The sequence below is a fragment of the Balearica regulorum genome, chromosome 6 (assembly GCF_011004875.1).
Source record: "Balearica regulorum gibbericeps isolate bBalReg1 chromosome 6, bBalReg1.pri, whole genome shotgun sequence".
Taxonomy (NCBI): domain Eukaryota; kingdom Metazoa; phylum Chordata; class Aves; order Gruiformes; family Gruidae; genus Balearica; species Balearica regulorum.
Genome location: NC_046189.1, coordinates 37,062,490 through 37,087,598, shown reverse-complemented (window position 1 = coordinate 37,087,598; position 25,109 = coordinate 37,062,490). Strand labels below are relative to the sequence as shown.

The window sequence follows — 25,109 nt, the reverse complement described above, 5'->3', positions numbered from 1 at the left end:
GCTCAGGCAGACTCAGAGCAGAAGCCCAAGCCTCTCATTTCGTGGTCTCTCATGTGCCTTGATTATTCCACAGCGCAGAGCTTCCTCCCTTTTCTTTTCTCCCTTTTTTTTCCTCCAGCTATTCCATACTAAAAATCACACAATGATAACTTCAATGGAAGAACACATTTCTGTGAAAATCTCAGCTGTGGCAAGTCAACATTTTCCAACAGAAAAATTTGTCATCAGAAAGTTCGCAGCCAGCTCCAACATCGAGATTTCAGTAGCAGCTAAGCTTTAAGTGCCTCATATTTCTGCATATCAGGATCGTCAGTCAGGCACCCAGAAAATGAGGAGCATAAAAGTCATGATCACCTCTGACACGGCTGGAGTGACTTATCCAGCATGACACAGGCCCCCGTGGCAGCCACATCAATCACCTCCTCGGGGCAGCGTTCTCGGAGTATTTTTTTTCCCCCGAAACATCAATACTAGCTAACATTTTTTAAACACTGCCATCCATTTCAGTCAATCTTATTCTTCATAATTTCGGTCTCTTTCTGTTGGGAAATTTGGTGTTTATTTCATAGTATGATGTGTCAGGAGAACAACTGCATCAAGGAACAACATCCTTTCCCTTGCCACTTATATTTGTTTGCCCAAGAAATATGTACAGTAGCAGAGTATACAAATCCATCCAAGCAAGAGAGTAAGCAGCAGTTCTGATGCACCACCACGTACTAAGCATCTCTTAGACATACTAAAAAGTTTAACTTTCAAAATCTCTGCATGACCAGAGATCAGATTTTTAGGTGGTTTGATCTTGCTACCTAACCTTCCGCTTCTTTTTTTCCCTCCTTCATAACATTTGGAGAATTTAGATAAAATCTTAATGGGTAAAGCTACTGTTTTTCTAGCTTATCCATGCAATTGCCTTAACTCATTTATATGCAATAATCTCCCAAAGAGCTTATACTTTTCACTTTTATCAGCCAAAAAGCATACTGGAATTAACATATGGTATCTCACTCTATTCACTTTATACTGATTCCAAAGACTCAGGGGCAAGTTGTTAGCAGACAGAAAGTAAAACAAGCATGCAGTATCCATGCCAAGCCCTAAACAGACCGGGGTGTGAACAAGCCCTCCCTTGCTGTTGAGCAACAGGGGACTGCTCAGAGCCGCCTTCTCCTCGGAGAGACCCTGGGGCAGCACCCCAGGCCCTGAGCAAAAAAATTTGCAGAGTTTATAGGGAATTTCTGGGAGCTGCTCAGGAAGATAAGTTCTGCATCAAACCGTGGCGCTCTGCTAAGAGCACAGACCAAGCAACGGTAACACCTCTGAAGTTCACAATCGTTATCCCACGTGTGGCGAATGGGACCGTGTATAACCCGTGGTGTACGTTGTTGAATGTGGGCGGATTTCAGAACCTTCCCCAGTCCTTCCCTGCGCTATTTGCTTTGACCTTCTCTTGCGTTGCCCCAGTGTTCCAAAGGTCCTTGCTCCTGGCTCAGGCTAGATCTCAGGACAACAGGGACAGGCAGTCTGTTTTCCCCCGGGTATTTCTCTCTTTTTCCTTCTAGCAAGGTTTTGTCTCATAGATGGTTCCCCCCCCCCCCCCGCCCCGTCAGTGTCAGAGGGGCTAACTCAGCTGTAGCATTAATTTTACTTGGGTGAGAAGAAATGATTAATTTTTTTTTATTCTCTTTAATCTTAATGTTGTTTGTTTACAGCTTCAACTCCTACTTGGTCTGGCAGAAATAAATCACCTCTTATTTTAGCTATTAAACATATATATACCTATCTTATAGAAAGGCTGAAAAACAGACTCTTCCACTGTCTCCACATATACCATATGCACACATAAATATGATCACAGTTCTTTACATCCTATTCTCATGGGAAGGGAGACTTAGCTTAATGAATATTTGCAGAGCCTTTTGCAAAAAAAGGTGGACTGCCATTTCTCATGAAATCACAGCCAAAATAACCTGCTGCTGTAAGAAATCTTTGAAAGGATTTTGGCTGTGCAAAATTACTGCAAATTATTATTGCAAATAAGATTCAATCTGTATAAAAATCTATGTCATTCTTGGCATATACCCATGAAGTCCATGGATAATCATAAGAAAAGGTTTGCCTTGAAAAAGAAAAGGTTATTTTTCCAACCTTAGAAGAGGATTTTAAATGATAGGACACATTCCAAAAATAGGTCTGAGAAGAAAATATGAAAGCTGCAATCCTATGATCAGAGTGATAATGTTTTTGGTGCCTGATTAAAGAGAAATATTCAGCTTTGATGTACTCTTTGTAGTCAAGGAGTTGTAATGAATAAGTAACAAATATCAAGAAATTAGTTTGAGGGAAATACAGAAATTAACTGGTTCAGATGACCACTTCAAGTCAGACCTACATTACCCTTATCCGTGATTGAGACCCTAATGGCAGACGAGACTTGCTGGCAACGTGAACAAATTTGCATCATGACTGAGAAGAATTGCAACCTAAAAGGGTGCAAAAATGTGGAAAGGGCAATTGTCTCTCAGGACGGATGAAGATGAGGACCGTGTCTTGCTGCTAAAGAAATCTGTAAAAATATTGCAGGTAACATGGTGTTTTGGATGCATGGCTAGAGGAGTCATTAATTTATGTGGCTGATCACTACAGTATGGGAGATGGATCAGAATTAGACATCCTTGCTTGAGGGAAGTACATCTATTATAGAAGGACCATCAAGAGACCGAGGTGGTCTCCCTGCCTCACATTCCCATGCAGATGCTGTAGCAGTGGTTTAAAGAGAAGAAGGATTATCATGAAAAGCAGTAAGCTGACCCTCTTTTCAGCACTGCTCGTGCCAAAATGCCTCTGTGCTCTTTACATTGGGTAATCAGGCTTGGGATAAGTGCCATGCCGAGACATACTTCATTCTCCTATATATTTATGCCGTGTGCATGCACTGCTTTCCTGACACCAGAGCAATAGGAGCTGTGCGACTTCCAGCTTGTAATGTGATGGGGGTCTTGCAGGAGACCTGCGGTTTTGATCTGGCTGTCCCGCAGTCAGAATAAAAAGAATAAAAAGAATAAAAAATAAGGGCTCACCATACGGAACAGTTCATGTGAATGAATGCAACTGAGATCAGGAAAAGGAAGGCAGAGAGACCATGCTCCATGGAGCAAACCCAACAGATACCAGTGCCCTCAGGAGCACGTTTCTGGTGAACAGAGCTAGGGTTAAAATGGCATTGGCGACACTTTTCTCTACATCAGCAAGATGTACCGTGGCTTCATTTTGAACACGACAAACTATTTGGCCTAGAGAAAAAGGCATATTTTTCCAAAAGCTGAAATATTTCCTTTCAACATCTTTGCAAATGAAATGATTCAATGCCTCCTGTTTCCAAGATACTTAATTTCAGGTTGAAGAGCAGTTTAGCCTGACTTTCAATTATTATCAGTCTTCCTCTTTTATTTTAGAGATACTATTTCTCTGGAAAAAACTGAAAGATTTCATTTTAGATTGAAATAAGTCACTTTTCCTCACTGGACCGGTGAATTGCAAATCATCTACTTACTAAATTTTCCATGTGCCAGCAACATCTGTTCAACAGTTGCCTTTTTCAAAATTTACTACAGCACCGTATTACAGCTATGTCTTTCTGTCCCTCCTACATGCAATCTTTTCCCTTCTGCTTTGCTTTGGGTGCTGTCTGTACTCATTCTATTGCAGCAGAAAGATGTAGAATATTAGCATCTGTTAATCCTTTTATACCTCAAGTCCTCACATGTTTGGCCAACTCTGCTTTTCATTGTGCCTGTCTGTCTCTGGAATGGCCTCAAAATTCCAGATACAGCAAAATAAACCAAAGTGTAGCCTGGCCCCATGGTACTGCTGGAAGGCTATTTTAGAATTAAGATAATTCAATGGTTTCAGTGTGTTTGCTGGATCCCTAGGAGCAAACTTTTATCCCAGTTTGCAGGGATTTAGCCATTCAGTTATTAATATTGAGCCATGCTGCTGAATCTACATGTTCTGTAAGGAAATAACCTAGATTTTAGTGCTTTCCTTTACATTAGACACTTATTTCAGCAAATAATAGGATGAAATGAAACTTGTCCTTAGCCTACAATTTTACAGTGGCATGACAGAGAAGGAATGAGAGGCTAAAAAATAGCTAGCAAAGAGCTTCACAGCAAATTTGGACCCTGACTTTTCTTTCGCACCACATTTGAAAGTTGTATGTGGGGTAAACCAGGGAGTTGCAGTTCCTGACAAAAGGTTAAGTTGGAGGTGGGTGGGTAAACAGTGGGGGCTGAAGTGAAAAAGGGGAAAATAGCTGCATCTCAGTCCTGCGATCCCACCGTGATTCGCCCTGGCAGGACACAACGTTGGGTCTTCTGGTGTTCGTCAAATGGAAACACAGACCTGTCTGCAACGCGCCTCGAATGAGAGACAGTAAGCCTTGTGCTACATACTTCTGTTGATGAAAAGCTGATTTTTGGACTGCTGAGACTGAAACATGCCAAACATGATCAGCTGCAGAATCAGTCTAGCCAATGCAAAAGACTCAAAAAAAAAAAAACAAAAAAAAAACCCCAAACCCTAACCTAAAAACCAAAAAAGCAATTCAACATCAATTTTTCAAAAGAAACAGAATTAATGAAGAATCAGGCAGAATAGGAAAGTTCTTTGAGAGGCATGATGATGCTTTTTGTGACCACTCTTTGTCTCAATCAGTAGATAGTTCTGAACTTTATTCACAACAAATGTGATTTTAAGTGTTAATGTTATTTAAATAACACGGGCTGAGAGTGAGAGTCCAGTAAGGACTCTCACTAAGTGCAGAATAAAGTACCTGGCCCATGTCTAAAACAAGAGAATACGCTTATCCAAAGCAGTTCAGCTTTGACAGTCCATGAGATGCTATTTTCTTTGCTGCACAGCATGTGGACCAGAAAAGCAGGAGGGCAGGAGCCACCACAACTGGGAGGTGGAGCAGGGAGATACCTGCATTCCCACAGTGAGACTGGAGCAAGTGACAGCAGGTAAACCTTGTCCTTTAGGGACTTTGCATGTGTCTCCCCCTCCCTTCAGAAGTGTCATCTGTGAAACCGTCTCCCGCAGCTAAATGCCTCTGCCAGAAACTCTCTTGCCTAGAAAAAAGAGACGTTTTCTATCTCGTTATAGTCAGTAAGCAGAGTTTGGGACAAAAAGAAGTAGTTGTTTTTAATATCCTACTCCCTGATTTCTGCTCTGCAGGCATATATCATGAGGCAGCAGAACATTTTGGTATCACACCTTTTGACTTTCTTGATCAAATTGTGCAAGGAAGGGAAACAGCTTTGGAAGCTGGCAAAGTTGGCATAGTTCTTATGTCTAGTTAACAAAACTATTCAAAAGAGAGCAGTGTGAGTGGGAGGGGATCTGCCATGGGACACCCAAGTGCTTGGGGCATTTCCCCAGCACATGACAGACCTGGTTTCAGCTCCAAATCTGCCAGCAGAGCCCAAACCCAGCGGAAGATGCTTACAAGTCACTCCCCCTCCTCTCGTCTGTTGGTTTGTCTTTTATTGCTCTTTCTCTGGGTCTATTCTGCACACTGTGCTCTGAGCGCATCCAGTGCCTCTCTACTTGCAAACGATATTTATATAACTCAATTTGACATCAAGGCTAAAAAAGGTTAATGGGATCCTCATTTCCCAATGCAGAAAGATGAACATTGTGGAGGATAAAAAATAGAAATCCTTCTTAAGGTCATCTATGAATAAATGTGAACAGGTGTAAGGTCTGCACAGCAGCATGTGGCACCACCACTTCTCACAGTCTATCACAGGCAAAGCCCTTCTTATTAATGGGCTGACAGGCGTGTTATTCAAACTGCGGCGTTAAAAACATCCTTACATTGCTGTAATATTCCACCCACACGATGGATACCACAGAGGATGCAATAGTCAGCCTTCCATGTGGGACCACAGCTGACTCCTGCGCTGTTTTGGAGATGTAGGTCCACAGTGTGTCTTTTGAAGTCGCATAGACCTGCTCTAGTGGGACCTACACCTTCTCTGAACTGGGTTAACACTAGAAAACAACAGTAGAGCTGCTAGGGCTTCCATGCTAAGTTTTAGCTATGTGTGCTTGTGCAGGATATTAGCAGATGCCAGACAGCTGTACCTATACAAACCCTCTGTTCTCTACACAACTCCTGAAACGCAACACAGAAATGACCAAAGCCTGACATTCACCAGGTTTCACATAATCAAATTTTACAAGTTTCAAAAGCAACTCAGCAATGACTGCAAATTGCGAAAGAATAAAGTGGCAAATGATAAATTGATTGCCTGCTGTTTCTTTGTGTACTAATTTGTGTTATGGCTTTTCAATCTGAAATTGCTTGAGTAGATTTTTGCTGTTTGTTTTTTTAGCTCAAATTGCAAATGAAATGACTGTGGTAAACTGAATGCATCAAGTGTAATGAAGAATTGATCAATTGTTATGTCGTAGGGCTTTTCTGAACAGTGGTTTCTAGCCTATCTTCTTAAGATGAAAATTACAGTTATTAGCAATTACCAAGTAAGAATGCAAAATTGAGTCTGGTTTTGATAACGGAAAGATGGAAGAAAACCTGAAATAGTGCATGTCTGCCTATAATCGCCTTGTTTTACCTATGGATGCTGATACAAAGATACTGTTTTTTGTTGAATTATTCCCCAGCAAAAGAATTAAGCTCTGGTTACTTCCTCCTTCAGTAATGCTGGCTTTTTAAAACCATCTTTTTCAATAAAAGGTACAGCTTTGTTTTATAAGCTAGCATCTACACTTGCTGTTATCAGTCAAGAAGGAGGTGGAGGAGTAGAATTGAAAGCTCAGCATGGAAATGGTTCCATGGAAATAAATTACTAGGACTCGTCTTGTCTGGTGAGAAGAAACTGTACTGTGTTATCAGTGTCTAAGAAAGAAAGAGAGTGGTTCCCATCGAGAATACTCCATCCAGCAATCTGATTTTCTTTTATTTATTTTCTAAAGAACTAGAAAGTGCCAGTGCTACACCTCCTGTAAAAAGCACCGGCACCACATCGACTGTGGTGGAGGAAATCCCCCCCCATCCCAACCCATCCCTGCATGGGAAGCCCCCCCCCCGCCACAGCCTGGCCAGCCACCGAGGGATGGAGCTCATTTCCTGGCTCAGAAGACCTTTTGAGGACACAAATCTCCCTAGCATATTTGGAATCGTTTTTAAGTGAGCATAAATTTTAAAACACACGAACCTACACTGTGATCAAAGTTAGTTCAGTGTAAATGAGAAAAAACTCAGTCGGTGTACCTTCTGCACGGCTGGTCCTGATCAAAACACATCTGCCTATAATATGCACCATATGGGGCAACAATTGTCTCGTGTTTATTCCTATGCCTCCCTAATCCCCTGTGTCCTCTGTAAGCGTGCGTATCTGTACCTGCAGCTCTAGCTGGATGGCCAGAGAAAGGCATTTTGCTTTACACACATATAATTATGGAGATGTTTTTTCTTATTATGGTAATTACATCCTAAAAGATTGCGCAGGTAGCAGCTGTACATGTAATGAAGACTCAGCTGATACCAGCTGAACTGGATTTTCTTTTACATCAAAAAGCAGCTTATAGCTCAAGTCCTTATAGATTCCTGAAATCCTACTAGTTTTATGAATGCTTCTACTGCTACTGGTAAATAAACAGCGATGTGTGGAGCAACCAAAGCAGAGATGACCCTAAACAAAAAGGAAAATTAGTACCAGTTAGAACAATGAATGGGGACTAAATTCATCTAAATAAAAATAGTGAATGCATTTATGTGGAGGTTTTCATGTATAGGTACTGAAAGCCTTGCTCTTTTATGGGATGAATAGGCATCAACAGATCTCGTTCATTTGATAGATGCACAATGGGCGGCTTTTTTCATGACCAGAGGTACGAGGTTCCCCAGAAATATGACTGTGACTGAGGGAAAATGCTGGCTGGAACTGTGACCATTCTGTTTTTATAGAAGGAAGGCGCTAATGCATTTTAATTTTGCAGAGAATTATGACTATATGTACAGAAACCGTATCTTTTGAACGTTGAAGAAACAAACAGTGAGGATTGCTGATAAACTTGGTTTCTGGAAACCTATTAGACTGATGTCGCACTTCCACGGTTGGGAGTACACAGCTTTATCTTATCACGCTGGCCAGGCAGGCCGATGACTATTTCTAGCTCACGACCTTTTATTTTAATATTTTTAAATCCATCCAAAGTGCTATAATGCATGAGAAGGATTTTTGCGTCAGCAGCAGGAGCTGCTATGTGCTCGAGTCCATTTTGCGTTGACTGTCTCCAGGTTTCAAAGAGCGGGCAGCCTATGAGAGGGTGGATGAAAGGGTCGAAGAAGACCTGATTTTTGGTAGGAAGGTGGTGAGATCCTTCCAGGTTTGTGCATTAGCTGGGAAGCGGAGCATGTCCATGTACAGTGCTGCAGCATAGTAACGAATAAAGCCTTACTCCAACGGCAGGACCAAACCAAACCATTCTTCCTAAATGTCAAAACCCTCACAGAACGGCCCATTATAAACATGTGAGGAGTGTGTGGCTGCAGAAACCACTATTGTGCCACTGAATGGAATGAATAATAGCAATGAATAATAGCAAAACAATAGCAGGAAATACTGCCTCGTCACCCTGCATACATTAGGAACTAAATCACACCCAGGACACACGCACGAATCTGGCGTTTGGCAGCGCTAAGCTGCCTTCAGTCGGAGTCCCCTTATCTTTCTGCCAGTCTCTGCTGCATCCTGGATGCACCGACAATGACTTATTGGTGACACTTTCCCCAATGCTATATCATCCACATACAGAATTAAATTGAAGAAGTGGGGGGGAACGTGGCCAAAATTCAGCTTTTGCCATGGGAGCAGTCTGGAAAAATGTGTGGCTCGCAAATTGTAATTAGCCTGCGTCGCAGTTGAGGCATGGAAACAGCTCCAGCTCTCAAAGGGGTAAACGATGGAAATCAAATTTCCATCTGAATAGAGCCCAGTGGGTTCTAAAATCAAAACATGTGAGTTTGTTTTTGCTACTGCTATTTAGAAAAGCTACATTTACAAGTGTATGTTCAACTGAGATTAGGAGGTAAGAAAGAACCTTTTCATTTTGTTTCACTTTTTCATTCTGAGGGATGAGAGCAAAATAGACCAATCAATAACAATAATTATAATTTTCTTTTTATTGATTGCTCAGAAGTCCTTAAAGGCATCATCATTAACTTAAAGATAACTTCAGGAAATTTATGAGGTTTTTAATTCTCTTCTGACACAGCAATGGTAAGTGATTTCTATATTCAGATGCTCAGCCTTCCTGTATTTGAAGCCGAGCCAGAATTAGCGAGGTTGAGACTTGGTAGAATTTAATAGAGTAATTGACACAATCTGGGTTCGTTGCTTTTTCTAACTAGCACATTCAATAGATGAGGTTATATTTTGCAAAGCAGGGGAACTACAGAGTTCACCTCTTCCGTCCAGCTGCCCGTTTTATCCGTGTGATCATGGTCCTCCCTTTCACATTGACGAGAGATGCCAGATAGCAGGTCCTGGAGACCGAAACATTTTAAAGGACAACACATCTGCTGGAAACTTCTTGGCTCATCCAGGTCAGTTGGCCACACATGCGTTGTTGTCCTTGAAAAGAAATACCTGGTTCCTTCATCCTTTCTATTCATGGAGCACTGAAGAAAGCACTTTTCAGCACACGTCCTGTTACAGTGCTCCAAACTCCATATTAAACTGCCCAGAAGTTCCTCAGACTTCGGTCACGTTTCTCGCAGGGACCCCTTCTTGTCACCTACTTTGTCAGCCCTTCTTGACACCTTTTCTGGCCCCGTGTAAAATGCACATCTGCCTCCATCTGTGTCCTCCTGTGCGAGGTGTCCGTAGTGCATTATTCTGCAAAGCATTCAGGGGAAACATAGGCTAGGAGAGAAGTTTCATGTAATCAATTCCTACTCTCTAAACCACAAGTTAAAAATAGAAATGCAAGCCAAGATAAGAGATACCAGCATGAATAAATAATTGTTTTCTCTGGAACTGAACGTTGGCCCTTGGTTTGTCAATAGTATATTGCTTTACTTCATAGAAGACCAGGATGATAAGTGACCTTGTTCCCAGGCAAATGAAACTCGGATGCATCATACAGACAACATCTTGAGATTGTATGAGGATTTTTTTCGACTCCACTTTCTCTCAGGGCCCCGTACTGTCACCTTTGTGCAGAAAAAAAATAACTCCCTAAGAATTAAGCAATAGACTCACTAATCCTGTCTGGTGGGAGCAATCTGTAGTAAGACTTTCAGTTACACTTACTGTAAGTACAAAATATCAAGGGTATCATAAAGAGCATCCATGAGACTGAAGGAAAAAGGAAAAAGAATCTCTTTCCACATCACTGCCTCTGTCTTTGGTGCTTGCACCACGCTCAGGCACTGCAGGAGGATGTATTGCAGGCTACGTTTTGTTTCCAACGTAGCAGATCCCCAGAGCTGAACAGTCTAAAGCCTGCCTTGAAAGAAGAGTGCTTACTCTGCAAGACATACATGTGAAGAAGAGTCTTTAATTGTATGCTGAGTTCCCTGGGTTACAAGAAGATGCAGTATTTTCAAAACAGTGCAGAATTCTAGAAAACCATGCTCCTGCTTGGCCTCATTTTCCTTCTTAATTCTGTCTGTTATTCAGTACAAATAATATGTATTAAAAATGTCTTATTCTTTTCAGCAGGTGCTCAGCTTCTTCCTAGGTCAAATTTTCTATAATTACATTAATTTTACACAATAATTCATTTATCATCTCTATCAATTTTGTCTTATGAACACATTATGACTTTTTCAAGACCTGGCCATTATGAGTATGTGGTGTTTATACAATGTGCTTCCTTATCATTTCAGTTCAATAGGAGGTTATTCTGCTTCTGAATTATCTGAAAATAGCTTTATTTATTAGCTATCAAGGTTTTTATAAAATTATTATGTTATATGTATTATTATGGCAGAGGAGCAAGCATGGTTCAAGCATTTTTATGTAGTGATCGCATTCACAACAAATTTCTGCCTCTGAATATCCAGGAATAAATTTTTTGTCATCAGCATGCAGAATAATTGCATTCAAATATTGGTAAAATAAGGCAGCAACTTTTGTCTGTAATAAACTGTCAGATGTTTTTTTAGCTACAAATGCCTTATCTCTTAATAGATTACCACTCATCTGGAACATGCATCAGAGTCTTCTACTGGTATTTTGAACACATCCATTAGGAGCTTGGAAAGAATGTCCCTTTCCCAACATCTGCCTTCATTTTCTGCCCAAACTCTCTTTCAATGCCTGGTTAATCATAATATGGGGAAGTGGATGGCACTGACACACCGAAACCTTCAGAAGCTTTCACCTGAGCTTTGCTGCATCGGTGAAATACAACCACCGGGCGTGGAGGTGCCTGGCCATGAAAAGGTTTCCTTCTGTCTCTAAAACAGAAAGAGAAGAAAGCAAGCACATCCTGTGTCTGTGACTAATTTGGAGTTATGGCTTAATAGCCTAGGCATTTCAGACTTATTTTTCCAAATTAAAATCTTTCATAATTTTCCTGTGAAGAGAAATTCACTCTGGAAGATGTTTTCTTCCACTATGGACTGTAAGAAGCAAAAAGTGAAAATACGAAAATCTGCCAGGGAGGGACTTCGAAAATGTACTGTATGTCATGCAAATGTCAAAAATATGAGTATTCTCATACATAATTTGAAATATATATATACACACATTACTACACATACACATACGCGTACTTACATGTACCTAGGTGTGCACATTTTCAGATGTCATACTTCAAAAGCTCCCTATCCACCCCCTCCCCCGGCCTTTGAGCAAAGCCGTGTGAAAGCTGGTGGGCTGTCCTGCTTCCCCGGCCCCAGGGCTCACTGTGATTTTGGGGAAAAGCTCCAGCCGGACTCCCACGATGTGGGGAGGCAACGGCAAGAAAGAAATCTGCATCTGGGCATATCTCTTTCTTGGGCACAGAACAGTTACAGCAGATCACCAAATGCTGCTCTTGGTTGGTATTACCTGGATCAGTCACTGGGTTTTCATTCACTCTCCACACAAAAATTATTTTGCGAACCTCCAGCTCTTTCCCAGAGCTTTAGAATGCCCTTTAAATATATTGTGTGGCTGGCACCGCTTTGCCCAAAACAAACATGCACCTCAGGCTTGTGGACTATATTTCTTTCGGGGTTTTCTAGCTGCCATCACTTATTGATATTATTTGATTTGCAGCGGCTATTCAAAGCAAACAAACAAAATCTCACAGCTTCTTAAACTTTCCTCCACGTAAGCCACTGATATTTACTGGGAGCAAGAGCAACAGGTAGAGCTTTGTCACACCCGCACTCACCTGCCTTTAGAAATAAAAGGAAATATTTAGCAAATTATTTCCTTTCAAGGTTTCAGCTTACCGCTCTGATTTTCCTGGCATCCCTCCCTGACACATCTGATGCTTCCTCCCATGGCCATGAGCATCAGCTGGGACGGATGGACCCTTAGCAAATGCCTGATGGTCCCCACCGCAGCATATTTTCCAGCAACGCCGCTGCCCAAGAAGTGCACGGGTGGGTCGGCTGCTTGCAGACCGTCCAGCTACCAACCTGCTTGAGAAAAGCCCCAGGCAGTGGGTGTTTAAGGTGTAAAACGTGTGGGCTTGTGGGCATCCCAGAGTAATGCTCTAAAAAAACCCCTTTCCAGACTCTTGTTTGACTGGTCCCTGGCAGAGCCCTGTGGAGCCTCTGTCCTCCCCAGTACAATATTGACCAGCCCACCAAGAGTGGGCTTCTGGGCTGCTGCCCCCAGGATCAACTGACATGCACGTCTTCCTCCATCTGTGGTCACGTCGATGTTTCCTCTAGCTGAGAGCCAAACCCCAGCTCCACAGCGGTGTTTCAGCATGAAACACCCGTTCAGATATCCACTTTCTGCTCACTTTCCATCAGATATTTCTGGATGCTTCTGCCTTCTGGAGGAGGCTCTCCTCTTCCCAGCGAGCCCACAGGCTGCCCCTTCTTTCATTTGCACATAACAACTGCCCACACATCAACAGCAGGTGAATCTCGATCTCCAGGCATTAACGCCAAATTTCCTTATGGCTTCAACGGAGATGGATTTTCCCCACAGGACCAGAGTTGTTCAAATGCCATTTTCACTGAGCAGCCACAACAGGTATTGTTATTTGTTTGCTTTTTGTGTCAAAAAGGAGCTACTCAATGTCTCTTTGCAGCAGGTTGCTGCCACAAAATTGTTGAGTTTAAAAAAATAAATGCTTTATGTCTAGTAAAGTGAACAAATCCATATGTCTTAGCAACAGCTCCTTGCCTATATCAAGGGTGAAGATGGTTCAAGAAGAAGCTCTTTGCAGGAGACTAAAGCACCAGCTACCACGCAGCATTTAATTCCAACAGCACTCCGGACCGAGAGCAACAAAATCTCACTGCACAGTTTAATTTCTTCCTGAAGGAAATCTGAACGGTCATACAACGATGAGCACTCAGCTCCCTGAAAAGCCAGCATTTTTTTCATAAGCCCTTTTAATGCAATTATAGGAATAGAGCTGGGCGATTAAATTAAATGTATAGGTTTCTCCTATGTAAAGAAATAACTATCTCCTTTTAAAGGCAATCTAGCCTGCATCCCACAGACTAACAGCAGCTCCGTACAAGACATGAACGTGGACTTTTATTGTTCCCCACAACAGGGGGGACAATTGTGATATTGAGCACTTCATCACTGTACACAAACTTGACATCTGCATCTGACTTTTTGTCATGAATTAAAAATGAAGAGGAAGGCTTCATCTGATTAGAGTGGAGCTGCAGTCACTGTAAGGTACGGGCGGGCATCCCTCAGGTGAACAACCGACAGGGCTCAACTGTACCTTCTTGGGGTTCTTTGAAATAACATTTTCATAATACAGTCTGATTACAGTGCTGCCTTTATTTATTTATTTCTGCAGGAAAGGCAGTAGTAAATAATGTGTACCAGGGCCAGCAATTTACATGTTAAAGTTTACAAAGATTCTGTCATAAGGCCATAATAAGCACCATTTTAGAAGGGAAACTCGATAACTGAGGGATTGTTTTGCTCATGGCTAGCGGCGGAACCCGGGTGAGCTTTTGCTCGCGCTCCCGCCTGCTCCATGCCGGCGCACCGCCATCGACTCCGGTGTCGTTCGGTCTGATCCGCATCGGGGTGAGAACAGAATCCGCCGGTCTGGCTCCAGGGGAGCTGACAGCGGATCAGTTTGCCTCGCCGCCTCCTCGATGACAGCCTGCGAGCATAACTAAACCCTTAAAGAGATATATAAACCTATTCTGACATTTAATGCAGAAAAAAATCCACCTTTAGAGGTGGTGGCTGCTTGAGACAGGTCTTCACATACGTGCTCCTCAGGGGGAGAACACGTGGCTTTTTGTCCCAAATACTGTTAAATTTAATGGTTGAACAGCCCTTTCCTTACTGACCTCGCGTGTCTCTCCCGTGTGCTCCTCCGAGTCCCTCCCCACCCTTTGCAATTCCCATCTGCAGCATTCAACTCCTTTAACGTTAATATGCGAAACGGTGTTTTCTAAACTACTGCAAACAAAACTATGCGAAGGATGAAAAATAATTAGCTGTGTCTCAGTGTCTAATATATTTGCACTGTTTAGACGGAGTAGTTAATCATTGGTAAGACCACAACATGTTGTGTGAATTTGGATTATAACTAATTCATATTGAGCAGAAGGTTATTAATTACATTTAAAGGGAGTATTTGATATTATTATTATTGAGAAAGCGAATGCTATTAATTATATTACAATGCTCTGGCAGGATTCCTGTGGCAATACTGTGCAACGAGCGGTTTACTTTTAGACTCTTTTGTCTTTTTTTCAGAAAGGAGGTACTTAGGGCAAGCAAAAGGCACCACAAGCCAAAATCCTGGTCCCATTAACACTCCTGAAGCACTGAGTGATATTGAAGGGGTCAGCGAGGGTCTGCATTTTCTAACGGTTTTTAAATATAGGGTAAACTTTTCATTTGCTTGCAATAGTCGCTCTGCTGAAATGTCACTTGTTCCCTTGGGCTGGGAATTGGCAAAGGACAGTCTCCATGTGGTCCCCACCGCCAGGCCCAAATCCCCAGAAAGGTCATCTGAGGGAGGGAATCGGATCCCAGATTTAATTAGAGGTGCAGTATTTCCAAGTGTTCCCTCTCTAAAATGGCTCTTACCTGTAGAAAAGAAAAGCTTAGGGCATTCCTTTTTATTTAAAAAGGCAATTGGATTAATTCAGCTGAATTTTGCATTGGAATTGCACTAGCGCTGTGACAGTTTAGTTCCCTGAAAATTGCAATAAAGGCTCTGATAAGCTACATTTTGTCCCCATTTGTCTTGTATACCAGTGCCTTGCCTTTGGCACAATAAAAATAATCTTTAAAAATAGTACCATAAATGGATTGACTTTGACCTTCTGAGTATCTTGTCAATAAAATAAAAATGATAAATTTGTTTCGGAGTGCCACTGGCATAATATTAAAGGAGAGTTATAATCTGAAAAGTGACATTTGAAAAATGATATTGTGGGGAGGGGTCTTATTCTCTGTCAACGGCGTCACATAAATAAGCCTTATTTACAGTGCAAAGAGGTGATTTTGCTAACTGCCAGGCTTGCTCCCGAAACCAGGATGTGTAATTCCTGCAACGTGCTCTCTGCCTCTTACATCATCATTAGCAATTAAAGATTACTGCAGCAAGAAATTAGCTGAGCCTTCTGTTGCCGGTGCATAAAGCAGAGCAAACTCCAGCTCGGTCTCCTCCTGTGACCCATTCTGCAGTGCTAACGCAGCGAAAATGGACTTTGTCTCATAGAGAAACAGCTAAGATAACCAAGAAAAGGCCTTTTTTCCTACATGATCAGCTTTTTTCAAAATAACTTCTAAAAGAAGGACTGCAAGGCTTCTTTTCATTAGGCGATAAGAAACGACTGAATATTCTGTGCAAAATCAAGAGATGTAAGAAAATAAACAAGGCAGGTGTGTAAACAAACATACTTTGAGGGGCAGCAGTTTTGGTTCAAACTTTGCGATGCATGCACAGAAGCTCTGGTGCATTTGGCTTTACGGGTACATGCCCTCAGGCGAGTCTGACCTGTGGCTTGAATATTTACAAGCCTGACTTGAGCTTATTTCTAAAAACCTGTGCTGTTGGGTTTGCATCATTTCTTTTTTCTCTTTGTATTGTATCTTGCTTTCATTTTCATTGTTCTAAATATGTATTTAAAAGTATGTGAAGTGCACTTTATACTCACTTGAGCATCAATTTATATTGTGATTAAAATGCTCATGCATATAGTAAACTAAATTTTTAAAAAGCCACATCTTTTCAAAGATCATGAGGCTTTGGAACCTCAAAATATTACTTGATTTCTGAGGAGGAGCGACTCAGATGTTAATCTCTAAAACTAGACTGAGATCACATTAAAGGGTTAAGGTTTCTGGTTCTGATTCGGATATGATGAAAATCTAGATAACTAAAATCGTTATGTTACCAAGCTTCCAATTTTATGTATTTAATTCCAAATTTGATCTTTTCCCAGTGTTTTCCTTGAAAATTAGCCCAATCCTAAACTAAATCTGAACATAAGAGGATGTACCCCCCTCTAAGCGGTTATTAACAATATCCAATTGAATTAACTTGAATTAACTTATTTAATCATTGTCCTTTTTCACCCTTTCCAGCTCCCGAGTGCTCACCGGAGGGACACCGCGTCCTCCGCAATCCCTACCGCAGCACCAGGTTTGACTCACTGGAGCTGCAGCGAACGGCAAGTCAGGACCTGGTTTGTGACCACTCCTTGCCACCAGCATGGTACCGTTTCATGATCGACAACAGGCCCGCAGAAATGCCAACAAGATGTGTCGAAGTCAGTAAAACTTAAGCACTAACTGGTGAACTTGAATAAATCCTTTGATGTAGTTTTTCTTTACAGCCACCTCTATACTCTCGTAGCCTGTAGACTGCAATGGGGTAGGTGAGTGGTAATGGGAAAACATCGTCATCATCATAATGTCATATCCAAGGGCAGTAGTCCAAGACCAGAATTCCTATGGATGGGGCATTATTCAAACATAAACCAAGGTGTTTTCCAATTCTAAAGAGAGATATATAGTAATCCACGTATATCACCGTAAATGATACTTTTTTCAAGCAGTTCTATTGCTTTAAGAATGGATTCTGGAACCTGACTCTTTCCCCGTATAATTTTTTGTGAATTAGGAATGTGTCCTTATTATGAAATCAGAAGGCAGAAATCAGAAAAATGAATATGAAAAGAGGTTCTTTAGTGATACAGAAGGAAAAACTAAATTTGAGTCTTTTTCCGCTATTTCTTGTATTATTTGGTTTTATAAGTATGCTACTGGCTTTCTAGAGCAAAAAAGCTCCATCACATAAGACTACTCTCTAAAAAAGACCAAACAATAATTATCTGGTCTTATGTGTGTTTAATATGTATGACAGTAACGTTTAACTTGCAATCATTGCTGCCAGAGCAACTTGAGACCCAAACTGAAGTCATTGCCATCTCAAATAGCCCAGCTGCAGGAGGTTAGAATAATTTCAAACACACTGTTAAACAAAATTATTCAGAAAATAATAAACTAATAACCATAAATGACTTTAAAAATGAAATATTCAATCTGGAGTGCCACGAATTTTAGTATTGGGTGATGCTACCCTAGCTGGAGAACCTTCTCGAAATTAGCAAACAATGTCTCATATCCATTCAAAATGAACCTGTGAACTTGTCACAATAGAAGTATATCTTTATAATCTAATGTTAAATGAAATGTTAAGAGATAATTGTTACGTCTGTGGGATTTATAACTCTCTGCTTACACAAACCATAAATCTAATTAACGTGAACAAATTAGCATGATTATTATTGCAAAATTCATTTATTGGCAGGTCATCCTTGAATATCTCACTGCATTATGAAGTTTATTTTTACAAGTTGCTCTATAAGTGTATATATATTCTATAAAATTATTTAATTTGTCATTGTATTTCAGCAATTTCAAGTATGTAGTAATGCTCGACTGTATGAGATTTCTTTCCAACAATACATGCTTTGTTTCTTTTAATCTCTTCTCTGGAGTTTTTTATTCAGGTTTGTAGAGCTGTATTCATTAGTTTAGTTTCTTATCTTGTAACATAATTCTTGCCGTGGGTTTCTTCATTATCCTCTGAAAGACAGTAAATCTCTGCTTTGCCATGCTGATGAAGGATTACATCTGTTAGGTGTCACAACTGGAAGAATACACTTCTTTTAGATCTTCACCTTCTGAATCTGCCTCTACGTTCTATCTCTTCCACTTAATTAAATCATTGTTTAATTTGGTTTTCCATTTAATTTGAGCAAAACCTCTGGAACAAAATAATTTAAATTAATAACTGCGCAGCTTCCACTCCTTAATAAGCAGTTATTATTGGACATTCCACTCTGGCTGGAGTGAGCTGATTTTAATTAAACAAGTCAAAGACAAAATCCTGAACAGATAGAAGAGAAAAGAGACCAAATAAAGCCTGACAGTACAGCTGGAGAGTTTAAAAGTACATTACTCCAGCACCCTGTAAAATATATGCCTGGTGATATCCTGTTGATAGTGGACGGATACAATTAGCTGCTTATCGATGGATAAGATTAACTTCTTAATTCAAAGTAATAGTAGGTAAGGATTCTTGTCAGCCAATTGAGCTCAGAAGGGATTTAAACCATAATGGAGATTTAGACCAGCTGGAGAGAGAATTGCAGCAGGACAAATGGCATGTGCTGGGTAGGCATGAAGGACGTGAAGTCCTCAGATCCAGCTGCAGTGCCTGGGCAGGGGCAGCTGACTCCTTCAGACACACTCTCAAAATGTGTATTCTGAATTTTTCCACCAAAAAAGCTCCATAATAAAACTGTGTCCCCACTGCCGTATAGTTTTGTAACCATAGAAAGTATTATATTCAATAGAGAGCAGAACCAAGTCACGTACAGAAGTTGTGAGAGCTTCAGTCTAGAACCATAGAATCATGGAATCACAGAATGGTTTGGGTTTGAAGGGACCTCAAAGCCCGTCTAGTTCCAACCCCCCTGCCATGGGCAGGGACACCCTCCACTAGCCCAGGTTGCCCAAAGCCCCATCCAACCTAGCCTTGAACACTGCCAGGGAGCCAGGGGCAGCCACAGCTTCTCTGGGCAACCTGTTCCAGTGCCTCACCACCCTCATCGTGAAGAATTTTTTCCTAACATCTAATCTAAATCTACCCTCCTTCTGCTTACAGCCATTAGCCCTTGACCTATCAATCCATGCCCTTGTAAACAGTCCCTCTCGAGCTTTCTATATCACAGCTAGGAGGTACAGCAACCTTTGTAATGAAGAAAGAATAACAGCTCTTAAGAAGCTGCTTCTCGTCTACTAATTTAACAAACAAGTGAAAAACAAAAGGAAAAAAGAAGAAAAACCCAAAAGCTTTTATGTCAAAGAGAGTGAAAATATGAATTTTATTCCTGAATTCTCCATCCCATGAATCCAACTGCTGTCCATAAACTTATTCCTCCAGTGGCAAAATACTTTTGATTGAAACAGCTTTCCAATTTAGGCTTTGCCTGCTGAATTTCTCTGGGGGGTAATGAATGAACCTGACCTTCTTCCCTCTATTTCATCCTCGCCTCTCCCCCTGTGTTCCTGAAGGAAGCACAGCAATTACAGGATCCTGGGCATGCGCTCTTGGCCACTGCTGCTTCCCCATCCAAAACCAAATCCTACTAGAAAAGCACCACAAACTTGCAAATTTTGTATCCCCAGGTGTTGAGGCTGCTGCCTACAGATCACAAACAAGTCTGTTCTTCAAGAACTGCCAAATTCACCGTGAAAGGCAAAAAACACTAAAGGAGGAAAGCGTAAGGAAGCTTTTGCTAAGATTAAGGCACTGTACTAAGGAGCCAGAAACAATGCACAGACATGGCTAGACCTAGGTGTAAAATGACCTTCAGAGGAAGAACAAAAGAGACATAAAAATTAAAGCTCAAGAGAAAATCTATTAAAAGTACAGAGGAGTATTTAACAGTCAATATAAGAAAAACATCCATCAGTTACAGAAATTCAGGCTTCTGAATTAAAATAATATAGGGTGTACACATACATCTGTATGCACGTACATATACAAGCCACATAAAAGGAATGAATACTAAAAAGAAATGTGAGAGAACACAACCACTAATGTTATTGAAGATCTGCTCTACAATCAGATAAAAGATCAATCTGTGGATTACAGAATAGCAGCGCACGCTGCTAACCGTAATGCAAATCCAAATCCCACGCCATGCTAACGACAGGCAGGGCTTGCAATGCTGGCTCATCCCTCACGATGAAGCCAGAAATATGTTTGGAAATGCACTTCTTCCCCTCATTTACACGGCGGTAAAAAAGCAAAGATTATACTCTGCAACCTTAAGGAAAAACATCAATTAAGAATTTGATTATGCAAATAGTAATTGGTTCTGGAGCCAGCAATAATACTCCTGATACCACATGCACGACTCGGCTTCATTACTTCTCAAAGCAATACTAATATTTCCAGCTTTGAGTGGTCAATTGCGAACAGCAAATGGTCAGCTAAAAAGAAAGGGATTAAAACCAGAATCACTACTAGAACAACTGTCACTACCAAACCCTTGCCCTCTGAAACAGAGGGTTCGAGGTGCCATATTCCTTGAGCACAGAGACTAATACAGGCGTTACCACGCTGACCACAAAAATCAATGCACACCCACTGCTGAGGTGAGACACTGGTCTCACTGGTCTCCAGATCTTCTGAAATGTCAGAGTATCTCATCAGCCGGCAGTCCTCCCACAGCACCCATCAACACAGTTGGCCCAAACGTGTGGTTCAGCATTTATATATGTGTGCATACAAAAATGTGCGTGCCACCTGGACTGATAGGCACGTGCCATGTGTATACACATACATTTACACAGATGCACGCACACACGCAGAGCTATATATGTGCAGAGCACCACGTCCTGTCAGCTCAAGCTCAGCCTCTCAGAGCAGCCACTGCTTCACTCTTGGTTTCCTCCCAGTCGTAAGGCAGTGTTGTGGTTTAACCCCGCCGGCAGCTAAACCAACCACACAGCTGTTTGCTCACTGCCCCCCTCCCAGTGGGATGGGGGAGAAAATTACAAATGGGAAAAAAACCCCAAACTCGTGGGTTGACATAAAGACAGTTTGATAGGACAGAAAAGGAAGATGATGATAATAATAATAATAATAAAAATAATAATAATAATAATAATAGAATATACAAAACAAGTGATGAACACAATTTCTCATCACCCGGAGTCGATGGTCTGCAAGAGCCTGAGCTGCCCTGCCTCCCAGCCCACCCACTAGTTATATATGGAACATGACATCATATGCCATGGAATATCCCTTTGGCCAGTTTGGGTCAGCTGTCCTGGCTGTGTCCCCTCCCAGCTTCTTGTGCACTCCCAACCTTCTCGTTGCCAGGGCAGGCAGAAGAAGCTGAAAAGTCCTTCACTGCTTGGCAACAGCTAAAACCATCAGTGTGTTATCAACAGTATTCTCATCCTAAATCCAAACCACAGCGCTACCGGCTGCTAGGAAGAAAATTAACTCTATCCCTGCTGAAACCAGGACAGGCAGCCCCTCACTTTGGTTCACTTTATTTTCTGCAGTCCTGTTGGCGTGCGTGGCAGGAGCCTCCAAGCAACCTCTTGCACCACAGCAGGGGTCCGCTGGCCCCAGGCGCTTGTCCTTGCCAGCAGCCGAATGCGTTTGTCTGGAGGGAAGGGCAGGAGCAGGGGAATAGTTTCAGCTTTGTACCTTACCAATCTTCAGCAGCCCCCGGTTCAGGGACTTCTGGATTCAGACGCGGCTTGTATGGGACTTTAAAGTGATTTCTGTCCCATGAGCCAGCCCAGTCATTGTAATTTTTTAGAATCCATAATCCTGCATCAAGGGTTTCTACAGGTTAGTTACAGATATGACACTCTGTTTTGGATATGTCCAGTAATACCCACCTGTGATGGTATATCAAGATAACTTCCAATATCCTTCTTCAGAAATGTCATTCTCTAAATGAGCAAAACCATCTCCAAATTTGTGTACGATCTAAATGTATGTACAACTGTCAATGTGGCATAAGAAGGACATGTTATGCAGTAAGGGCTGGTGTTTTCTCAACAGTTGCATTTTTAACAGTATAAAGTTACTTATATATATATGAACTAGACTCAAATATAGGCTTAAATGCTAATCTTCAGTATATAAAACAAGGTCATGTTAAAGCGTGTCAAATCTAACCTTCCTATGATGCTTAATATTGTAGCCCCTGGAGATTTACTTTTTCCCATACTCAGTTTGATTTCCTCCTCTATTTAACCTGTTGTAGACTGTTTTATACTCACAATCAAAATACAATAGCTCAAGTGCATACTATTAATTTTTTTTTCAATTTTTATTTTGCTCTGAATCCAATCCTACTTTGATTTGCAATTGTTTTGCGAACTTAAAAGCAAGTGACACTTTCAAGGTATTATTTCATGTTTTCATCTGTAATTCTTTCTCGCATTCATACATGAATACTCCAAGATCATAATGGCAGGTATGAAGAGGCTTTGTTTTTCGTGTTTGTTTTTCAGGCACACAAAATGCCTTCTGTAGGAATTACAATTACAGCCTCTATTGTTCAGAAGCATGTACTTAAAAGAAACACACGACAGGCACCAGTTTAATTGCTACTACAGATATTCCTGACGTAAACTGATTTCTGTGGAGTTCAGCCCCAGACTGAAATTAAAAGATCTTATTTACTTTAACTTACTACAAAGAAATTCAAAAAACTAAGACAAAGTAAAGTTTAGAGTGGATAACAGATGCAAAAATCACAACGCTTTAGCTGCCAACCAACAGTATACCAAAAAGCCTTCCATCTCCATCTAACTAAAACAATGCATTTCTCACATATGGTGCTACTTATTTTTAACAGCATAATTTCAGTGCAATACCCAAGTGACAAGAACAATCAAGCTTGATTTCTTTGTGCAATTATAAAGAACCTTAGAGTGTTCAATCAATCAAAGTACTTGATTCTCCAAACCCCAACTAAATGGAAGGAGACATCATTGGATTAAACAATAATGATTTGTCCCATTGTTTTGGCAAAGGGGGAACAAATTTAATTTTTTTTCATTTAGGTTTTCTGAACTGAATTATTTAAATGATTAGCTGGTGCCTAATTATGAATCAAAAATACTTAATGAATGCTTACCTGCCACATAGAGGTGTGGTGAAGATTAATTAGGTAAGGTTTATAAAATGCTTTGAAGATTAAAAACACCACGTAATTATAATTGCATAAAGTATGAAAGGATACCGAGCACTAAAGAAGCCTGGCAACAGCCTAAAACTTCCTTTTTGTTTTAGATAAGTTCTGCTTTGTGCAAGCTGTGTCACTGCATACCTAATACAGATGCACTGAATGACCTAAATTTAGGGTTTACAACAATATAGTTTTCTTCACTAACTTGCCGTTATGTTGGCCAAGTAAATCATTATGTTGGCAAGTCCGAGTAAACATGTCAACTGCAGTAATCAAACGCGTCTCATCTCTTACACGGAGTGTCAATCAGACGTCCACTGCAGCTCACCATCCAGGGTCTGCAGGGACAGAGCGTGTTTCTCATTAGACCTACCAATATCCTCAGAACTAAATGGACGGACCGTAGGCACACACGTATTTTCCAGTGTCGCTGATATTGTGGCTTATTTTTCTTCCTGCTGAATAGCTTCCATTTCGAGTGAGAAAGGCTGATATTCCGCACGGCGCGGCAATCGCGCTGCCGTGCAGTCTACACTCTTCTCACCTGGAGAACGGCAGCAGAGCCATGGTCTGGTCCTCACCACTCCACTGGCTTCCCAGCAGACGAGCTCCTGCCTGAGAGAGACTTGCGGAGTTTGCTCCTCTGTGGAGCATTCCTCATTTTGGAAATGCTGCTGAATTATGGTCTGAGATTCCCACAGCTTTATGCTATTCTTAGAGCAGCAATGACTGTAGTTATTGCACATAAATGCTATATCTTAAACGCCAATCATTTACTACCTCTGTATTCAGTTTTCTGGTTACTCTCCCAAATGACTGCTACAAAACTCAATGCTAATTATGCCACAGCTGGGACTTGAAAATTTTGGGTCTTTGAAGTCTCTTCTCCCAGACTTTTTTTTTTTTTTTAAATTTTTTTTCTTTGTTTTATTTTTCTGTTCTTATCTGTACCGCTGGTTGAATACATAGATACACATTTGCCCTTGCGTTCCCAGGTCTGTTTTCTAATTCACAGAGGACTCACGCAGCAAATCCGTTTGGCTAGCGTGGGGCAACTTGCCTGACTGAGATGGACAGCATGGAGTTCAAAGCAGAAAATAAATGCATGCATGTCATAAAGCTGCCAGGAAAACAGAAATACTTGATTTATACCAAAATTCTTCCTTGGCCGTCCTGTAATGCTGTATCATAGTTTGTTACAATAACTTGCTTTCTCACAGTCTGACTTTTCCTGGGTGCAAAGTCAGTCAATAGGATTCATTACTGCTTGTAATTTGTGCACATTACATAATAAACTATTTTGCTTGAACGCTTTCAGTGCAAGATTCGCCAGAACAAATCCAGGGTGCTGCAGATCACAGCAGGGGGTTATCAGAAAGCCTGCACACACAACGCTGGCGGCTGACGTCAGTGGAGCTAATCCGTAATTTCTCGAGCACCGAAATGGCTCACAGACTTGTGGCGAGGATAAAATCAAAGAGGGAGAAAATCACCGTCCTCTTATTTCAGCATTTTAATTTTTTTTCCTCTGTGTTGTAACAGTGGATACAGACCCACTTTTATGTACGGATGGCATTTTGTCTTTTCTCACAGCCAGAATGCACTTGCATCTGTCTATTTATCTACATGGCCCAAAGCACAGCAGATAGATGGGTGTCTCTCTGAT

General features: G+C 41.2%; 1 protein-coding gene across 4 annotated transcripts in view; it reads left to right on the top strand.

Moving 5' to 3' along the window:
* Window positions 1–25,109, top strand: part of LOC104639011 (von Willebrand factor D and EGF domain-containing protein) — a 186,380-nt gene that overhangs the window by 21,896 nt on the left and 139,375 nt on the right. For all 4 annotated transcript variants that reach the window (XR_012836185.1, XM_075757244.1, XM_075757245.1 and 1 more), the window contains exon 2: window positions 16,791–16,975. Coding sequence is in view for 3 of the 4 variants with exons in the window: in XM_075757244.1 (XP_075613359.1) it covers window positions 16,791–16,975 (185 nt within the window). In the remaining variant the exon portion in view is untranslated. The remainder of the gene's footprint in view (window positions 1–16,790; window positions 16,976–25,109) is intronic.